This window comes from Podarcis vaucheri (genome assembly GCF_965113315.1).
Source record: "Podarcis vaucheri genome assembly, chromosome: 18".
NCBI classification, from domain to species: Eukaryota; Metazoa; Chordata; class Lepidosauria; order Squamata; family Lacertidae; genus Podarcis; species Podarcis vaucheri.
In genome coordinates this window covers 2,401,419-2,421,162 of record NC_138756.1, presented here as the reverse complement: position 1 = coordinate 2,421,162, position 19,744 = coordinate 2,401,419, and the positions used below count along the sequence as shown (strand labels likewise).

At 50.3% G+C, this 19,744-nt stretch overlaps 3 protein-coding genes and 1 long non-coding RNA gene across 4 annotated transcripts in view; 2 read left to right on the top strand and 2 right to left on the bottom strand.

Moving 5' to 3' along the window:
* FKBP8 (FKBP prolyl isomerase 8) overlaps positions 1 to 4,365 on the bottom strand; it is a 32,840-nt gene extending 28,475 nt beyond the window's left edge. The window contains exon 1 of the mRNA XM_082206564.1: positions 4,214 to 4,365. The gene's annotated coding sequence lies outside the window, so the exon portion shown is untranslated. The remainder of the gene's footprint in view (positions 1 to 4,213) is intronic.
* Positions 4,366 to 4,526: 161 nt separating this feature from the next.
* Positions 4,527 to 14,052, top strand: KXD1 (KxDL motif containing 1). The gene is made up of 5 exons (XM_082206792.1): positions 4,527 to 4,688; positions 5,796 to 5,909; positions 8,572 to 8,724; positions 9,254 to 9,300; positions 11,630 to 14,052. The coding sequence occupies exons 2-5, from the start codon at positions 5,815 to 5,817 to the stop codon at positions 11,854 to 11,856; spliced, it is 522 nt and encodes a 173-aa protein (XP_082062918.1). The 5' UTR covers positions 4,527 to 4,688; positions 5,796 to 5,814; the 3' UTR covers positions 11,857 to 14,052.
* Positions 14,053 to 15,165: 1,113 nt separating this feature from the next.
* The window catches only part of WDR18 (WD repeat domain 18), a 43,020-nt gene continuing 38,441 nt past the window's right edge, over positions 15,166 to 19,744 (top strand). Inside the window, exon 1 of the mRNA XM_082206533.1 lies at positions 15,166 to 15,424. Coding sequence (XP_082062659.1) covers positions 15,197 to 15,424 — 228 coding nt within the window. The 5' untranslated portion in view covers positions 15,166 to 15,196. The remainder of the gene's footprint in view (positions 15,425 to 19,744) is intronic.
* On the bottom strand, positions 16,974 to 18,863 carry LOC309523103. The gene is made up of 2 exons (XR_014215251.1): positions 18,519 to 18,863; positions 16,974 to 17,513 (listed from the first exon to the last, which is right to left on the bottom strand). It is a non-coding gene; the product is annotated as an uncharacterized lncRNA (long non-coding RNA).

The window sequence follows — 19,744 nt, the reverse complement described above, 5'->3', positions numbered from 1 at the left end:
GAAATCGAGAAAGGGGGAGCCACACCATCCTACACTGACGCCACAAACCCCTCCGATAACTTGATTTTCGGATTCCAATGTCTCCTCATGACCCCGGAACCTAAGAAACCCCAACTTCAAGGACTTTGCCTGAGGAGGTTCTGTTGCCTTTGGAGCCTCGGAGTTGCCCACGACTGGAAAGGGGCAGAGTACCTAGAAGGCTGGTACCATCCGGCACATCCCTCACGTTCCCCCACATGGGATAATGTGGGACCTCAGAGATGTGGGGGCATAGCCAATGACCGGCGCCTCCTAAATACCACCGACCCCCTCCATCCCCTCGGCACGGCGCCACGGCAACTCGGCACCGACTCCTCGTTCCCGGGAGAAGACCTCCTTTCCTCCTGGGAACAGAACTCTTACATTAAACTCCTTAGCCAGGTGGCCAAGGAGGCACCCTACCCGGAATGCTGGATCTGCGCCCATGCACCCAGCCACCTTCAACAGAGCCTTCCCCTCGTTCCCGTCCCAGTTACCATAGAACAATTCCGCTCTGGGGACATCGCCTCCTGGAACTTGACTGCGTTAAACTTGACCCACCAATACCTTTACCTCACCGGCCCGACGAAAGGACCTCTTTGTCGTACCTTTACAGGAGAAGGGACATTCATTGGGTCCAGCACCTGCATGTCCAACCTTGAACTCTTACCCACCGGCCGCGTCATTGTCACTAACATGACAGGATCCCGAGACTTTCCAAACCTCACACTCGCCTGGGCCGCAGTTATGGGATACCCTCCAACCTGGCAGCCTCAACTCGCTGACTCCATGCTACTGCAGGCCTTCGCCTCAGGGAGAATGGAATCCTACCTCAGTGGCTTATTTTGGGTATGCGGCCATCGCGCATATACCTGGGTGAGCCCCCACATGTCAGGATCCTGCTTTGTAGGGTACATCGTCCCCGGCATAAGAGTAGTACCTCACCTACCCCCTGGGAGGCAGAGGAATAAAAGAGAACAAAAGGAACTATCGGACTTATCAGACGTCGCTGCAAACGGTGAGACCGTCGGCCGGGCACTCTTCCCTGCCTACGGGGCGGGATCTAACCATGTGGATATCCTTCGCCTCACCGACATCCTTCTCAAATTCATGCAAGAGGCAACCGAAATCACGGATTCCCTGATGTCGGAACTATCCGAGGTAAGACAGCTGAGTTTACAGACCAGAATCGCTACGGACTTCTTGTTGTCCAGTCAAGGAGGGACATGTGCTTTAATAGGTGCCGAGTGTTGCACATACGTGACCGATCAGACTCTCAATATAACCGGACACTTGAATAACATCCACGAACTAGCAGGGAGGCTAAATGAAATACAACATGAAGGACTGTCTGATGTGGACTTGTGGGGATGGTTGCCCAAGCTGGGTTGGCTCAGACAGTTGCTCAAGGCTGTGCTGTTTACGATCCTTATTGTCGTCTTTTGCATCTCAGTACTCTGCTGTGCTATACATTGCGCCTCTCCTTGTTGCTCTCTTTTCCGCTTCTCTACTCAATCCACTCCTCTCTCTCTCCGAGCCTATTCCCGCTCTCGCAACACCCCCATCTTCCCGGAATACGTGCAAATGAGACACCTGGGAGAAGGAGAGTACGAAATTACCGGGGTATAGCGTGCGGAGAAAGGATTTGCAAGTTCTTACAGAACTTTAATGCAAATCTATCTCCGAATGGGGGACTGATACGGAAGGAGGAAGGGGGGGGTACCCTTCCTCTCCACTGCTTCCTGAAAGGGGCCCGAGGCGATGACCTCGACAGTGCCCACTCTACCTGAACCCTCAGCCCCCACACTGTTGCACAAGCACCACACTATACCCCTGCCTTAAAAATAAAAGGCTCTCTTTCCTATCTTCTTATGGGCAAAATAAGCCCTGTTCTTTTCTATGTCTTTCTCTCGCCCTATCTCTAACGTGAGTAGACCTTGCCATATTGTATCTCCATTCACTGAAACGAGCCGCGCCTTAGCCAATCACAGCCTTGCATTCGTCCTGCAGGAGCTAGCTCGCGGACTTTGCACGCCTCATTTGACCTCCTGACAAGCTACTGACGGCCCCCTGCGGCGAGAACAATGGAACCGAAACCCCAAACCTCGTAAAACTGTCAAAGCCTAGATACAATGTATCCACTTCGTTTCCGCTTTGATCTTCAGTGTATATTCGTCCGGCAAAGCCGGGAAACTTTGAAAATCTCTGTAAAATCAACCACAACTCCGATTTTTCCCATCTTAGTGCCATTCAACTCAGTGTCCTCTAGACTCCATGATGCTACCCCTACTTCCATAATCCCTGGGACGACAAGTCACGTACACAGGAACTCTTTAATCCCTTCAGATCACACCTCCGGGCAATGCCAGGTGTCAGACCATGCATATCTTCAGACTATTGTCTTGTTACCACCGGTACTCAGGAAGTGTTTATCTACGCATATCTCCCACTCTGCATATTCCCCCCTCCCTTTATCTGAAATGCTAATAAATGTAATCCCACCTTTTCATAATGTATTCATGACGTGTAAAATATATTCATGATGTAACTTGTGAAACCCAACCTTCCCATAATGTATTCGTGACGTTTCATGCACTGTATTCTGGGACTTGGAGGGAACTTTTAAAAGTTCATGTCACCCCTTCCTCACTGTTCAATCTCGCCTTGAACCTGTTGCGCAATAAACTTGGATCTCCGCGTCTTGCTCCTGTGTCCGGCTGAGCTTATTTTCTCCGCTAGGACCCGCGGACTTTGTCCGACGTGCTGGGTGACAGGGCAACCCCGCACCCGGGATTTTCCGTAACATCCCTATACAGAGGAAGTCTATCTCTGACTACCGGGTGTGGGATAAACAGCAGGCAGGTACTGCCTGAAAACATTTAACTGGCTCAAACCAGCTTATAACCGAGGAAATTCTTGTTTTAGATCCCCTCCACACTCAAGAGAAGCTCCACATCCAGCTGCAGTCTACCTGCCTGCAGAGTAAACCTCAGGAGGCAACTCTCTCAACTTCCCACACCTTGTGGGAAAATGCTGGATGGGCAAGAGGATTAACTTCCAGTGTCCTTAAAAGCAGAGTTCAGGCTCGCCTGGATTGCCTAACGCAAGAGTCAGGTTATGCATTAACCATTTGTCTCTCAGCCAAGTATTTGTCCCACGCACCCCTCCACCTTTGATTTCTCAAAAATAAAAGAGCCAAGGAGAGGGGAAATTGCAATAGCTGGCATTTAATTGCATTAAGTGTGCAATAAATCAGCTTTTTCCCAAGTTTCACAGTCACAGAATGAGCTCTGATGTGGCCAAGTTTGCAGATGAAACTAAATTGTTAGGCGCTGCAATGCAAATGTAAAGGGATGCATGTTGGAGCCAAAAAATTTTACATATATGCTCCTTGGGTCTTAACTGGCAATAACTGACCAGGAATGTAACACTGGGTTCATAGTAGTTTGCTCAAATGAAGATGTTAAGCCCAGTATGTGGCAGACATGAAAGAGGCACATTCCATGCTAGGGATTATTAGGAAATAAATTGAGAATAAAGCTGCTGTTCTACAAATCTATGATGCAGCCACAAGGCAGCGTGAAACAGGCAGCAGAATGAAAACTGCACCCCAAAAGCACATTTCAGCCTCAGGCCATGTGCCACTGCCAGGTAGGCTAAGCCAACCTGTGCCTACCTTGTAGTCTATCAAGATCTACGCTCTGCACATGCCCAGAAACCCTGGTGAGCCAACATATGCCTACCTTGCTGTCTCTGGAGTAACACCCTCTACATGTGGCCAGAAAACCCAGGGGGGAAGGTGTGACCGACCATCTTGTTTAAGGAGAAATGAAACCTCTGCACATGCCCAGAAACCCAACTGGGAGCAGACTGTAACTAACCGGTTGTCCAGGGATGCCCTCTGCACATACCCAGAAACCCTGGGGGCCAGCATACACCCATCTTGCTGTGTAGGGAGAAATGCACTCTGCACGTGCTCAGAAACTCGGAGAAGGGTGTCAAACTTTACCTAATTCGTTTTCCATGTTGTTAATATATGTGTTGGAAGTTGCCCAGAGTAAATGTCAATTATTTATTTATATTTTATTAATCAGAGATAAACTCTGCACATGCCCAGAACCCCGGGGTTCTGCACCTCCCTTAAATTATAATTTATTACATTTACTTCATTATATATCGCAAATCTAGAGCCTACTTTGCTGTTTGTGGCGATGCACTCTGCACATGCTCAGGGGCACCCGCTCGGCGTCTCCTCCGCGCTCCTAGCCAGACGCTTGGGGGCGTGGCCTGGGGCGGGACAAGGGGGCGGGGCCAGCGGAGTTCCCCAATCGAGACGGAGGACGAGCCGCGCTGGGCTAAGCGCGGAAGTAGGCCCCGCGTTGCCAAGGAAACGGGCCGGGTTCCATACGCACGCACGCACGCACGCCGCGCAAGGGGACGCCGAGGTCGCGCCGTGCGTGGGGCCACGCCCCAACCCGGAAGTGAGCGAGCGGGCGAGCAAGCTGGGCTCCGTGCGCGCGCCTGTCCGGGGCAGGAGGCGGCCCTCGGCGGGGGCAGCGGCGGCGCGGAGCGAGGGGCCGCCGCCCTCACCTCCGGCGCCTCGACGGGCCCGCAAGGCTCCCTCGCCCCAGCCACGGGCAGGTGAGCCCGGAACTGGCGAGGCCCCTCAGGTAGGCCGGGGGCGGGGCCTCCTGGGAGGGGGGGCGCCTTCGCTGCCCGGGGCAGGAGCTGTTCTTGTGCGGGGGAGGATTAAGCTGGGGGGAGGGCCTTGTGGGCGGGGCCTTCTGCATTAGGTGGGTGGAGCCTTCGCCTTTGGTGGGCGGGGCCTTCTCGGCTATTGGAGGTTTGTTTTGGGCGTGGCTTCTGGTTTCAATGGGTGGGGCTTATTGGGGAGGAATTTGTGGGGGGTCTTTGGTCAGCGGGGCTGTTGGAAGCTTGTGGGCGGAGCCTTCTTTCACGGGTGGGCGTGGTTTTGCATGGGAGGGGCTTGTTGTGGGTGGGGCCTTCTGGTTGGAGTGGGCGGGGCTTGTATGTTATGGGGGGTCACGTTGCAGGGGCTTTGGAGGAGGAGGAGGAGGAGGTCAGTGGGGAAGCTTACTTGGCTCCTGTTATGGGGAAGGGGCTTTGCCTGGCGTGGCAAAAGTGCTTCTCAGATAACAAGGGACTTTGATTTATGGGGAAGGGGCTTGCTTACTTTTCAACAAGAAAAAAGACAGTTTACACTTCCTTTTTGATCTTGCCACCCAGGAAGGCCAGGGCTGCTTGGTCTCTTTTGTTGCTGCTCGCGGCTTGGCTCACTTACTTGAGATAACATCCCCATTCCTTGTAGATTAGTGCCTGTCTCCTCTCGTGCGGGTGGCACTGTAGGTTAAACCACAGAGCCTAGGGCTTGCCGATCAGAAGGTGGGCGGTTCGAATCCCTGCGATGGGATGAGCTCCCGTTGCTCGGTCCCTGCTCCTGCCAACCTAGCAGTTTGAAAGCACAACAAAGTGCAAGTAGATAAATAGGTACCGCTCCGGCGGGAAGGTAAACGGCGTTTCTGTGCGCTGCTCTGGTTCGCCAGAAGCGGCTTAGTCATGCTGGCCACAGGACCCGGAAGCTGTACGCGGCTCCCTCGGCCAATAAAGCGAAATGAGCACCCTTTACCTTACCTCTCGCGCAGGTGCTCTTCTGGTCTGCGCCTTGCCTGCTAGATCCTCGTGGCTTCCCTGAATCACTTCCTCATTGTTCTCCCTCTTCCTTCTTTCCACCCTGGCCTCTTCCTTCTTCTCCTCAGGTACAAGCCCCACATTAAGATGGAGCCCACGGCCTCAGGCGTCTTCTGCAGCCGGGTCCTTGGCATGGTCAACTCGGAGGATGTGAACGCCATCATCCTGGCTCAAAAGAACATGTGAGTGGCCTCCGTTTTTATTTTGCAGCACTGGGCTTTCCCACCTTGGTACTGTTTCTTTCTCTTCATAGAATCATGGGATTGTAGAGTTGGAAGGGGCCCCCAAGGGTCTTCTAATCTAACCCCCTGCAATGCAGGGATCACAGCTAAAGAAACCTGGACAGGAACATCTGTTTGAAAACCTCCAAGGAAGGAGTGTTCACCACCAACAAGGGAGTTTATTCCTCACCCTCTTGAGCAGTAGAATAAAATCTTGCTCCATCTTCCATGTGACAACCCTTCAGATATTGGAAGGTGGCTGCTGTATCTCCTCTCAGTCTCCTCTTTTCCAGGCTAAACATTCCCATTTCTTTCACTTCATTCACCTTCTTTCTCCCTTTCCAAGCTAAAAACATGGTGGGCAGGGTGCTCTCCTTCAAAATTCCTGCTCCATGTCTCCATCTTCTTTCCCTACTCTTCCATGGTTCTCAGCATTCACTGGAATGGAGCACTGAACTTTGGAAGTCACTCCCGCAGAAGGCAGTGGTGGCCACTGGAAGGCCCCATGGAGGACCTTAAGCTCCATAAATAGCAACACCCTAGAGGTCCTGGGCCCTAAGGAAGTCAGATTAGCCTCAACCAGAGCCAGGGCCTTTTCAGCACTGGCTCCGGCCTGGTGGAACGCTCTGTTTCATGAGACCAGGGCCCTGCGGGATCTGATTTCTTTCCGCAGGGCCTGTAAGACAGAGTTGTTCCAACTGGCCTTTGGATTGGAATCAACTTGATCCCCTTCCCTTCTTTCCTTTTTTCTTTCTTCTTCTGTGGTGGAACTCCTACTTGGGGACTTCCCTGGCTTTTTTCTGGCCCACTTAGGACGTCTGGATAGTTGGCTTTAGTGAAGATTTGACATTTTCATCCCCAAAAAAGTTTTTGATTTGAGTTTCTACTGAAATGAGGCTGCATTTTAATGTTGTATTTTGATCTTGTTTTTAAGTTGTATTTTAATCAATTGTTTTTATACCTGGTGTTAACTGCCCTGAGCCCAGTCTTGGCTGGGGAGGGCGGGGTATAAATAAAATTTATTATTATTATTATTATTAAGAGGACTGGTACAAACTGAAGGAGAATAAGGCCACCAGTGACTACCAGTCACGCTGGCTGTGCTCTCCCTCCAACGTCGGAGACAGCAAACGCCCCTGGAATGCATTTACTGGCAATTGTCAGTGGGGAGAGTTGCCGTTGCCCTCGGGTCCTAGAATCATAGAATCATAGAGTTGGAAGAGACCACAAGGGCCATCGAGTCCAACCCCCTGCCAAGCAGGAAACACCATCAGAGCACTCCTGACATATGGTTGTCAAGCCTCTGCTTAAAGACCTCCAAAGTAGGAGACTCCACCACACTCCTGGGCAGCAAATTCCACTGTCGAACAGCTCTTACTGTCAGGAAGTTCTTCCTAATGTTTAGGTGGAATCTTCTTTCTTGTAGTTTGGATCCATTGCTCCGCGTCCGCTTCTCCGGAGCAGCAGAAAACAACCTTTCTCCCTCCTCTATGTGACATCCTTTTATATATTTGAACATGGCTATCATATCACCCCTTAACCTCCTCTTCTCCAGGCTAAACATGCCCAGCTCCCTTAGCCGTTCCTCATAAGGCATCGTTTCCAGGCCTTTGACCATTTTGGTTGCCCTCCTCTGGACACGTTCCAGTTTGTCAGTGTCCTTCTTGAACTGTGGTGCCCAGAACTGGACACAGTACTCCAGGTGAGGTCTGACCAGAGCAGAATACAGTGGCACTATTACTTCCCTTGATCTAGATGCTATACTCCTATTGATGCAGCCCAGAATTGCATTGGCTTTTTTAGCTGCCGCGTCACACTGTTGGCTCATGTCAAGTTTGTGGTCAACCAAGACTCCTAGATCCTTTTCACATGTACTGCTCTCAAGCCAGGTGTCACCCATCTTGTATTTGTGCCTCTCAAATTGCAGGCTTCCCGTTTGGGACATCTGTTGGCCACTGGGCTGGGCTCAGGGGGCCCCTTTTGGCCTGGCTCCCCTTACGTTCTTCATGCTTTTTATTATTATATTTTTCCATTAATATTATTATAGAAAGAATTAGCAAATAAAATAAAATAGAAATAAATTACAATTATAAAGATACAAAGGAAAAAAGGGGGAAGAAATTGTTCTCCGGCGGCGCGGCGGCAGCAGGAGGCCCCATTAGCTAAAGTGGTGCTTCAGGTTAAGAACAGTTTCAGGTTAAGAATGGACCTCCGGAACGAATTAAGTACTTAACCTGAGGTACCACTGTATAAATGTTAATAGCCTGCTATGTTCTGTACAAACTCATTCCAAGTGTTGTCATATTGTCAATCCATTGATTAAAGGTTATCATATCTTTATTCTTCCAGTTCATCAGCATCCGTCTCTTGGGCACCATTAGGGTGTGTAGAATCCCATTTCCATACAATAGGTACATAATTCAAAAGAATATTCTCTGCTGTAAGATTTAACTTTTTCTGCAGTCAGTTATACGATCCAGCACTTTCTCCCAAAACTTGGTAAGTCTAGAACACTGCACGTTCTTCATGCTTGCTTGCAGCTCCCAAAACATTCCTTAATCCTGGTAATCTTAAACCTGCCTCTTGAGCCAACCCAAGCCAACAGCTTGTCTTTGTTGCCCAGGCTGGACCGATTTGAGAAAACCAACGAGATGCTGCTCAACTTCAATAACCTGTCTGGCGTCCGCACACAACAGATGAGCGAGCAGTTCCTGCACCACACCCGGACCTTAGTGGAGATGAAGAAAGATCTGGACAGCATCTTCCGGAGAATCAGGTGAGGCTGGCTGGCCACTAGGGCATTCTTCCCATCTTGTCCACGGGGCAAGTAATGCTGTTGTATAGAATCTGCGGCCTTCCAGATCTTACCAAACTACAACTCCCATCATTCCTTGCTATTGGCTACAGCACCAATGGGTGATTGGAGGTGTGGCTCAGTAACACCTTCAGGTTTACAGGTTAGCCACCCTTGGTGTCAGTCTGTAAGATGTGGGAGATCAGGGTTCAGATCCTGCCTCGGCCACAAGGCTCACTGGGCAGCCTGTTTATCAGCCGAGCCCCCCTCACAGGCTTTTGGGGGGATAAAACAGAGAGGGGGAAGGTCTGGAAATTATTCTGACACACACCCTTGTATTTTCGGCTGCACATTTTTTATTTACTTTTGTGGCATTAATGGTAGGCTTTAGTTCAAAGAACCATAGAATTGTGGAGTTGGAAGGTGCCCAATCTTCTAGTCCAACCCCAAACAATAGAGGAATCCTAGCTAAATAATACCTGACAGATTACCATGTTTGTGTCTCATTCAGGACGCTTAAAGGGAAGCTCACGAAACAGTATCCAGAGGCATTTAGTAGTGAGTATTATTATTATTATCATCATTATATTTATATCCTACCTTTTTTTCCAGAGTTAGACAAGGCAGCTTACACCAGTGACACAAATAAAGGTAAAGGTAAAGGTACCCCTGCCCGAACGGGCCAGTCTTGACAGACTCTGGGGTTTGTGCGCCCATCTCACATTTATTGGCCGGGGGCCAGCGCTGTCCGGAGACACTTCCGGGTCACGTGGCCAGCGTGACAACGCTGCTCTGGCGAGCCAGAGCCGCACACGGAACGCCGTTTACCTTCCCGCTGGTAAGCGGTACCTATTTATCTACTTGCCCCCGAGGGTGCTTTCGAACTGCTAGGTTGGCAGGCGCTGGGACCGAGCAGCGGGAGCGCACCCCGCCGCGGGGATTCGAACTGCCGACCTTTCGATCGGCAAGCCCTAGGCGCTGAGGCTTTAGCCCACAGCGCCACCCGCGTCCCTAGTGACACAAATGCAGGAGGTTAAAAAAGCATAGAAAATAAACTATAAACACTATAGAAACAGACCTTTTAAAATACATATTGTAAAAGCAGCACAGCACTTTTAAAAAGCCATTTCCTTTAAAAAAACAAAAAACCCCAACCAGTAATATTTCCTAGGAAATACTGTGCATTTCGCTCTCCAGGCTGTGTGAATGAGCAGTAAAACATCAAATTGCAATGCTGTGTAAACAAGTGTAAGGTAGGCGTATAGAATCATAGAATTATAGAGTTGGAAGAGACCCCTAGGGTTGTGTAGTCCAATGCAGGAATCTCAGCTAAGGCATCCCAACAAATGGCCACCCAGCCTCAAACCTCCAAGGAAGGAGAGTCCACAACCTGCCGAGGGAGACCATTCCACTGTCAAACAGCTCTTACTATAGAAAGTTCTTCCTGATGTTTAGTCAGAATCTCCTTTGTTGTAACTTGAAGCCATGGGTTCGAGTCCTACCCTCCAGAGCAGGAGAAAACAAGCTTCCTCCATCTTCCATGTGACCACTGTCAGATGCTGGTGTGGTTGCTCGAGAGCAAACAGGCAAGACTATGACCTGTCTTTTCCAGGTTTTATTATTAGTGCAAACTATTTACAGTGAAGAGCGTCGTAAGTTCATATCTGGCTCAATCGCTAGCAGAATCTGGGAGTGGTTGGTCTTTGTACCCCCCCCCCCCAGCATAACAGTCGGGTGACCCCCAACCTTCTCCCCTCCCTGCACCGAAACCTACTGCGCAGCATGGGTGCTGGCAAAGGGGTACTTCCCTTCTCTCCAGTTTGCTCAGGCTCTCCCTAGCATCCCCTGGTCCCTGCACCACCTCTCCCCTGGAGGTGGAGGTTTCCTCCTCGCCGGAGGAGGAACTGCTTCGCAAGATTTTCGGAGGTTCCCTATAACACACGGGTGTCAAACACAAGGCCCGCGGGCTGAATGCGGCCCGCCAGACCTCGTCATGTGGCTCGTGTAGCCGCTGGCGGCCGCTAGCCTTCACCTTTTATTCTCACTTTTTTTTTTACACAATAAAGCCGCCTCTTCAGCGCATGCGTGGCAGCCTACAAGCCAGAGAACGTCTGCCCTCTAGCGGCGCCGGCCGTTCTACACAGGAAACCTCCACTTTACATGCATTCAGGAAACCTCCACTTGTTTTTATATTGAGCGCATGCCATCCTGTGATGTGGCAGATCCAACGGCTGCCTGAACCCTTCTCTCCTGTACTGTAAGTCCTACAGATACAACTGGCCCTTTGATGGTGACCAAACTGCTGCTGCGGCCCCCGATGAATTTGAGTTTGACACCCCTGCTATAACACAACTGCCCTTCCACCTCTCACCTCTGAGCTGATGGCAGTTCCCTGACAACCGCCCTTAAGATATTTGAAGATGGCTATCATATCTCTTCTCAGTCTCCACTCTTCCAGGCTAAACGTACCTACCTCCTTCAACCGTTCCTCCTAAGGCTTGGTTTCCAGACCCTTGATCATCTTGGTCGCCCTCCTCTGCACATCTTCCAGCTTGTCAATATCCTTGTTAAATTGTGGTGCCCAGAACTGGACACAGCCTGTTTTATTGTCTTTAAAACTCTTGTAAGCCTCTCCTAAAACTTCACTTTGCACATGTTTCAAAACCCCAAGTCCAGCAACGATTATTTTCCTGTGCACTCAAAACCCTTTTCACCTGCATTAACTGTAATAGTCTTCGCAGTGGTCCCATAGGCTAGACCACCTTTCTGCCTTCCACATAACACGCCTAATGCTTCGTTCCGTTGGCGAAGGCGGCATGCGCTTTCTAGCCCTCCTCTCTTACCTGTCCCATCTGTCGGTCTGCCTCATTACCGTTCTGATCCCCAGATATCCACGAATCTCCCATCCTGGAAGACGACGACTTCGACCCGATCCCCAAAAGCACCGCCACCACCATTGCTACCTCGGAGCAGAGCACGGAGTCCTGTGACACTAGCCCGGACATCATCTCCCCTGCCACCAGCCACGACTTTGAGGACCTTTCCCAGGGGCCGTACGACTCGCCGGCTGTGAATGGGCAGAGCATCACAGACGACGACAACGAGACGGACTAGCCTCTGCAGTGAAGCTCTCGCGTGGGGCAAACTGGTGCGCCGTCTCGACCCCTGCTTGCTTCTGGACTTGCAAACTGGCGACCCCCTTCTTTTTTAAAAAACAAAACACCAACCAACCTGTATTTTCTGTGTTGTCTTGGCCAGCTGTTTCTTTGCGTCGGGGAGAGAGGGGCGAGCCTGGGCAAAAGTGGCTTTTCTTGCATGAACCGCCGTCTTCCCCTGCGGTGCAGATCTGTGATTTTTATGCCAAATATGCAAAACGGTGAGCAGCTAGTTCACATTTTTGTGGGGAGGTGGGGAACACACTGCACCGGGGTGTGTGTCTGCCCAATTGCACGATTGGGTGTGTTCACTGAGGGCTACCTCCAGCCTCCCCGCCAACAGTATAACCATGCTTAAGACACAGATGAACTTGCATGTGCTCAAAAGATGGTTCTCTAACAGGGATGCTATCAGCCCCAAATGTGCAGCTTTCGGGGAAGTGGCCAGCTATGCGTCCCTGCAACGGCTGCCAGCTGGTTCATTTGCTACCCTGTAAACAGAATAACATGCAAGAAGCACTCGGTTCTATCCAAACCTGTTCGGAGAACTGCTTGAAATGAATCAACATGAACGTGGGGCCATGAATTTCAAGGGGTCTGCCCCAAGAGGAGCTTTCTTCAGTGCAGCCCTCTGCACTGGCTATATACCCTGAATCCACACAAGGACATTTTTTACAGTGGTGGTGGTAGTGTTCCTAGTGAGAAGAAACGATTTGGGGTTCATCCCCCATTCCATTTTACCGGGCACGAGTGTCGATAGCAGAGCTCAGTTCCTCCACCACTCGGGGCGCTCCTCGTTCCTTGAGCCGTGTTTTCCTGCACGCGCACTGTTCATGCGTGGGCCTGTGGTGTTTGCATTGTGCCCTGTTCCAAAGAAGTGCAGATCTGCTCCCCTCTCCTGGTTCTCTTGCTGACTCAGTGAGGGTTGGAGCACACAGCAGCCTCCCATCGCGGCTTCCTCTTAACTCCCCTTTAAAAGTCTCTTCCTGCGCTACTTTTTCCATTACCCAATGATGCACCTTATATCTGACACAAGAGAGTGTATGTGCTTGCCTTGTTAGTGGCAAAGAAGAGCTGGAATTTTTTTTTGCTCCTGGCAACCAAAGCACCCCTTGGGTTTCAGATTTATAACTGCTATGGTGGCTCATTGGAAAGAAGTAATGTCTTTAGCATTAACTCTAGAAGTGTAGACTCGATTCTGACTCCTGTAGACTCCTGGAGCAAAATATACATCAGGACTCTTAGTTTGGTCAGAATTGAGTGTACACTTCCAGAGTTGACTCTGATTACATTTCTTCTGGTAAATGAGTCACCAGAGCTGCTAGAGGGTATGGAAATTTGCGTCCAGGGGTTTTCAGACTTATCTACCCATGTTCCATCCGAAGCCCAAGGGGTGCGTTGGTTGCCAGGTACAAAATATATTGGCATTAGTTTCAGCTCTCCTAGCCCACTATGTGCTGCCCATCTTAAGCAGAGGTTGCCCACTGCTTCCACCCTCTTCTTAACATCTGTTATAATCCTGTTCGGTACTTTTCCCTAGAGGTATCCAGTGTAAACAGTTAACGCCAGCACAACAGCTTTTACCTGTCCAGCGAAACTTCCCCACCTCCTCTAATTGCCTGCCTGCCCTCCAAATTGAGTGAGTTGGGGGGAATCACAAAAGCAAATTTAGAAGAGGGCAGAAAAGTTAAAAGCTGTTGAGCTACCCTAAGTGTTCAGTTGCATCCCAGTACCGGGTTGTGCTCAACATTCAACCTACTCAGCACTGGCCCACTGAAATCAGTAGTCACATCCATTGATTTCAGTGGGTCTACTCTTGAGTAGAATTTTGTTGGGATTAACCCTGATCCCTGTCCCCCCCCCTTCCATGACACCTTCAGTTACCGTTTTACTGACAAGTGTCTGTGTCTCTGGTGTTCAGTTTTTAAGCGCCCATCCCACACAACGGTCTGTATTATGGTTCCCTTCACTGGAACTCGGGTAATGGCTAGATTTGTTGAGTAAAGGTTTGGGCAAGCTGCTTCCTTTCTCCACCGTAAATAATAATAAAAACTCCTGAAATGCATTGTAATTCAAAGAATAATATTTTTGTACTGCTACAAGTTTACAGAGATTAATGAGGTAATAACCAATAAAAGAGTTGGATTAATTGATAGATCTGGTGTTTGTGAGCTGTATTCGTTGTTTTTATTGATTGGCTTTCACGGGGCACAGAAGCTTTTTCAGCCAGGGAGGTCGTTTTGGTGCTGCTCACGCAGCGATTTGACTTTGCCCCCAGAGGCACACTCCATTGCCTCTTGAGACAGACAACTACAAGATCACCACCATTATATGGTTTTAGCAGAGGAATGAAGAATTTGTGACCCCCTGGCTGTGCTGGCTGTTGCTTGTGGGAATTTGATTTCCAACAATATTTGGAATGGGCTGCAAGTTCCCCATTCCTGGTCTGAGGAGAGAGGCATTCCTTCCTGAGAAAATAGAGGCATTCCTTTGATGATATCTGGAGGGATAGCGGCTTTCACCATTCCTCATTTCTAAATAGAGGCATCCCATAATCTCTCACATGCAATAGGGAATCCTACTTCTTAGAGCAAGGGTGGGAGACGTGTGGTCTTTCAGATGATAGGGGCTTCCAGAAATCATCATATCTGACCACTGACCATGCTGGCTGCTGGAGCTGAGCTGGGAGTTCAGCCAACATCTTCCCGACCTCCCTTTTAGGAATTAATGGCATCCTTCTGAGAACTAGAACAAGCTTGTGGGAAGTGCCACTCGATGCTTAAAAAACAACAATTGTACGCATATTCACATACTTAATACGAAATGCAACTATATTGCCATAATCATGATGACAGCATTTTTATTAATAACAACTCAGCCAAAATAACGTGGGAGGTCCGTTCAAATTTTAGGATTTTGTGAAGGCGCCTGCTTGAAATCAAAAGGCAGGGAGTTCCAGAGACCCACCCAGATCCATTAGGCCAGGGGTCTCCACCTGCTTCCAGACCACAATTCCTATGACCCCTTGGTAGCTAGGAATGAGGGGAGTTGTAGTCCAAAAAAAGAGCTTTGGGGCCCAAGGTTGGGAAACGCTGTACAGCTCCCATCCCTGACCATTAGGGGCTGAGGGCTTCTGGGAGCTGTAGTCCTAAGGGGGAAACTCTATGGTTCTCCGCCTCTATTGTTTTGTTCGTCACTTCCGGCGATCAAGGGGGCGGGGCCTGAAGCCGGAGGAGGCGCCTTTAGTAGGCGAAGATTCCCTCGCGCGTGCGCGCGGGGAGGAGGCGTGACGGCCCAAGATGGCGGCTGCCGGCGGCCCCGTGGAGGTGGCGCTGGTGTCGGCGGCTGAGGCGGCCTCGTCGTCCGGAGGCGGCTGCTCGGTGTGGGAAGTGGGCTCCGGGGCGTCGGTGGCCGGATACCGCGGGTTTAGCTGCGCGGCTCGAGGGATGGCGCTGCTGGGCGGGGAGCACCTGCTCGGGGCGCAGCTGGGCAAGGCCTGTGTGGGCGCCTGGGAGCTCCAGAGGAAGGTAGGACCACGGGGGGGGAGGGGGCTGCGCGTGCGCGCGCATCCTCAGGAAGCCCCGCCCCCGGGAGTGACCCCCCCATGGGGTTCCCATGGAAACCCCAACTCTAGACATGACACCCCCCCAGGTTCCCTCTAGACCAGGCATGTCCAAAGTCTGTTTCGGGGGGGGGGGTAAAATCCTAAAGAAACCTCAACAATTTTTAATTTTGGGGTAAAATTGTAAAAAAAAAGCTCAACAACTTTGGTCGGCCTTCACGCATCTTCACTTCATCAAATCTGGCCCTCTCTGAAAAAAGTATGGGCGCCCTGCTCTAGACTGAGTCTTGTTTTCCAAAGGGTGGACTGACTGTGATGGATTCTCAGTTAAACATCTGGCTAGTTCAGAGGACAACCTTGAGCCAGGTTAAGAGCTTTGAGAACGTGAAGAAGAAAAGTCCCTTGACCCAGGGACAGTCTACATATACAGTGGTACCTCGGGTTAAGTACTTAATTTGTCCCGGAGGTCCGTACTTAACCTGAAACTGATCTTAACCTGAAGCACCACTTTAGCTAATGGGGCCTCCTGCTGCTGCCACGCCACTGGAGCACGGTTTCTGTTCTCATCCTGAAGCAAAGTTCTTAACCTGAAGCACTATTTCTGGGTTAGCGGAGTCTGTAACCTGAAGCGTATGTAACCTGAGGTACCACTGTATATTGACCTATTCCGACCCTTTTTTCTTAATAGTGACATAGACCATTCCATAGTGACAATAGTGACCATTCATAACATAGGAATATTCTTCCCAACTCTGAGCAGGGCAGTGGGGTAACTGACAAGTGACAACCATTCACTACAACAGTGTTTTTCAACCACTGTTCCGCAGCACACTAGTGTGCCGCGAGATGTTGCCTGGTGTGCCGTGGGAAAAATTGAAAAATTCGATAGATTTTTTTATTTTATTTAAAAAAGTCAAATTTTTGCCCACTAGGCGGGCGCCGGACTGTGTCCACCCTATTTTCGGCGGTCCGCTCTCATCCGATTCCCCATAGAGAGCAGCGGGGCTCTGACATCTCCCTCTCCGCACACAGTGGTGGTGTGCCTCGTGATTTTTTTCATGAAACAAGTGTGCCTTTGCCCAAAAAAGGTTGAAAAACACTGCACTACAACAATGTTCACTGCTACTGCTTAGGCGGCACTGACAACGCATTTTGGTTCCTGAAATTCACCCTTATTGTGCAGATAAAATATAACAGATAAAATTTGACAGGATGGGGTATAAGTGTGTGAAAACAGTCCAGATACAACGATCCCCAGATGGAGGAGGTGTCCAGCACCATCATCTTCACTTGATCACAAGTGGCCGATAGCCAGCTGCTTTTCGGACCTCCAGCTCTCACCTGCTCCAGTATCCAGCATGGCCCATGTTCAGGGATGCTGGGAGTTGTACTCCAGTACATTCTGGGTGGGGAGACAAGGCTCTCCTCCACAACAGCCTGAAAAGCTGTGGGAGACCAGCACCCTTCAAAAACATCACCCCCTCCTCATAATAAATAGACCAGGAGAGAAAACCTTTGATAATGATACAGTTTGTTTATCTTGGGCTTTGCGTGCATTGCCTTATAAGGCTTACAACAGCCCTGCAAGGTAGCCCTGTACTGTTAACCCAGCATTGCAGATGGAGGGGAGCTAAGAGAGAATGTGAGAAGAGCCTGCCAGATCAGGCCAAAGGGGGGTCCAGCTAGTCCATCATCCTGGTCTCACAGTGGCCAACCAAATGCCCCGGTGGGAAGCCTGAAAGCTGGACCCCAGTGCAAGACCAGCAGCTCTCCCCTCCTGTGGTTTACAGCAGCTGGTATTCAGAAACATTACTGCCTCCGACCAGGGAAGCAGAGATTGGCCATTCTGGCTGGTGCCAGTTTGCCCAGTCTTCTTTTAAAGCCACCCAAGTTAACTGCAGTCTGCATGAAGAAGTAACACAGAGCATAGCTTGGCTGTGGTTTCTGCTGTGTGCCAGGGCTTTAAACCGTTAGACGCTCAGAACCGGGTAATCTTTCACTCTAGCTGCTGCAGAATTTCCAACCGTCTTTCCACTTGCATTATGTCACTCCAGCTGAAAGATAAAAGCCAAGCCTATTATGCCTGTCTGGGTTGCAGTTCCTCTCTAGCCCTTCTGTCCTGGATAGCTTGATATCCCTCTCTGCTCCAACACAGTTCATTTGCTTTCTTCCCAGCTCTCTTATCGTCTAAAGCCTCCTCCTCCGCCTCTCTCAACTGTGCTCTGCCAGAGTTTTTAAGCATTTTCCCAAATACTGTAATGGATTAGAACTGAAATCCCAACTCACTTTTAAAAAAAGAAGTGTTCAGCCACATCTCCCAGTAGCTTAAACTTCTGACTGGGGTTGCACACAAAGGCATCTTATTTTATTTCAGCAATCAAACTCAGATCTAGGTTGTTTTAAGAGTGGCACCTGCTCTGTAGTAAATTGTAACGCGTATGCAGCCCCACACTGGGGAGCAGGCAGGGAGAAGTATCTCTCCCAGTCACACAAGAGATTTCCACCAGATCAAGTCTTCACAGAAATGCTGCAGACCATTCAAATGAAGCTTGCGGACCACATTTTGCAGGCCCTCTCTACTATGTAGGATAGAATCCTAGATTTGTAAAGTTGGAAGGGACCACCAGGGTCACATAGTCGAACCCACTGCAATGCAGGAATCTCTTGCCCAGCATGGAGCTCAAAGCCACCACCCTGAGATTCAGAGCCTCGTGCTCTACTGACTGAGCTATCCACAAGTGGATACAGTGGTACCTCAGGTTAAGAACTTAATTCGTTCCAGTGGTCCGTTCTTAACCTGAAATTGTTCTTACCCTGAGGTACCACTTTAGCTAATAGCGCCTCCCGCTGCTGCTGCGCAGCTGCCACAGGATTTCTGTTCTCATCCTGAAGCAAAGTTCTTAACCTGAGGTACTATTTCTGGGTTAGCAGAGTCTGTAACCTGAAGCATCTGTAACCCGAGGTACCGCTGTACACTTTTGGTGCATCCATTTTCAGCATCTGATCAGCTTTCCATTCCAATATGGGTTTTTTAATTTTTTAATGATTAATCTACTCACTGGCATAAGACTCCTGGAGAGTCAGGCCAATGACCCATCTTGTCCAGCATTCTCACTGTATACAAGCAGATAGATGCCTGTGGAAAACAAGAAAATCCAACTGGATAGCTCAGTTGGTTAGAGCATGGTGCTGATAATGCCAAGGTTGCAGGTTCAATGGGGCGGCTGCATATTCCTGCATTGCCGGGGGTTGGGCTGAGGAGCCTTGGGGTCCCTTCCAACTCTACGGTTCTGTGATCTTATGAAGTAGGACTTGAGCACAACAGCCCTCTCCCCTCCTGTGGTTTCCAGCAACTGGTATTCAGAACCATTGCTGCCCCGGACTGTGGAGGCAGAGCATATCATCACAGTTGTCAGGGGTTCAGAGACAGAGGCACAGGTGAGGGAGGAGACGGAGAGCGACGAGGAAGAATCCCAGGACAGTGAGGAAGAGGATGACAATGACTTGAGATCTTCCATGAGTCTCTCAAGTGAATCGGAGGATTCTCAGGAGGGGGCGCCCCTAGTCAGGACAAGGGGGGTCACAGGGGGGACCTGCCAGGAGCAGGGAAGCAGCAGGGAAACCCCGAGCGGGAGTGGGAGATCGGGGCCGGCTTCCCAGCAGGAACGAAGGGAAGAGAGGGGGGTTCCCAGTGTGACACACGGAGCGGAGCAGGAAAGAGACAGGGGAAGGAGTTCGGGGGAGAACGTTCTGCCGGAAGAGGCGGAGAGTAGTACAGGGAGTAGTGTAGGTGTCAAAAGGAAGGTCAGGGGTAGCGAGCGCGCGCCAAGTTCAAATGTGGAGGCGCGCGGAAATGGAGAGAGCCCGGAGGAGGAGCCTGGCCCCAAAGCACGAAGGAGGGGGGAACAGGCATCTGAGGAATCCGCTTCAGGAGAGAGCAGGAGGGCAGGAACCCAGGGGGGCAGAAAGACCCTGCGGAAAAGGAAAGACAGGAAGAGGTGGTCTAGCACAAGCCTCTTAAGTTGGTGTAGAGGTGGGAGCGAGTCAGAGGGGACTTCAAATGTCTGATGTTAGAGACGCGGGGCTGCGCGCCTCGGTTGTGGAATCAATAATGAACTGCAATAAACATCCTTGTATATAAGAAGAGCTTGGCGTTGGTCTTTTGTGAGCTGAGACCTGAGGCAGTCCCTGACAACAGTGAATAGCCATTGATAGACCTCTCTACCATGAATTTGTTTATTTGGCCCTTAAAACCAACCAAGTTGGTGGCTGTCCCACCCTCTTG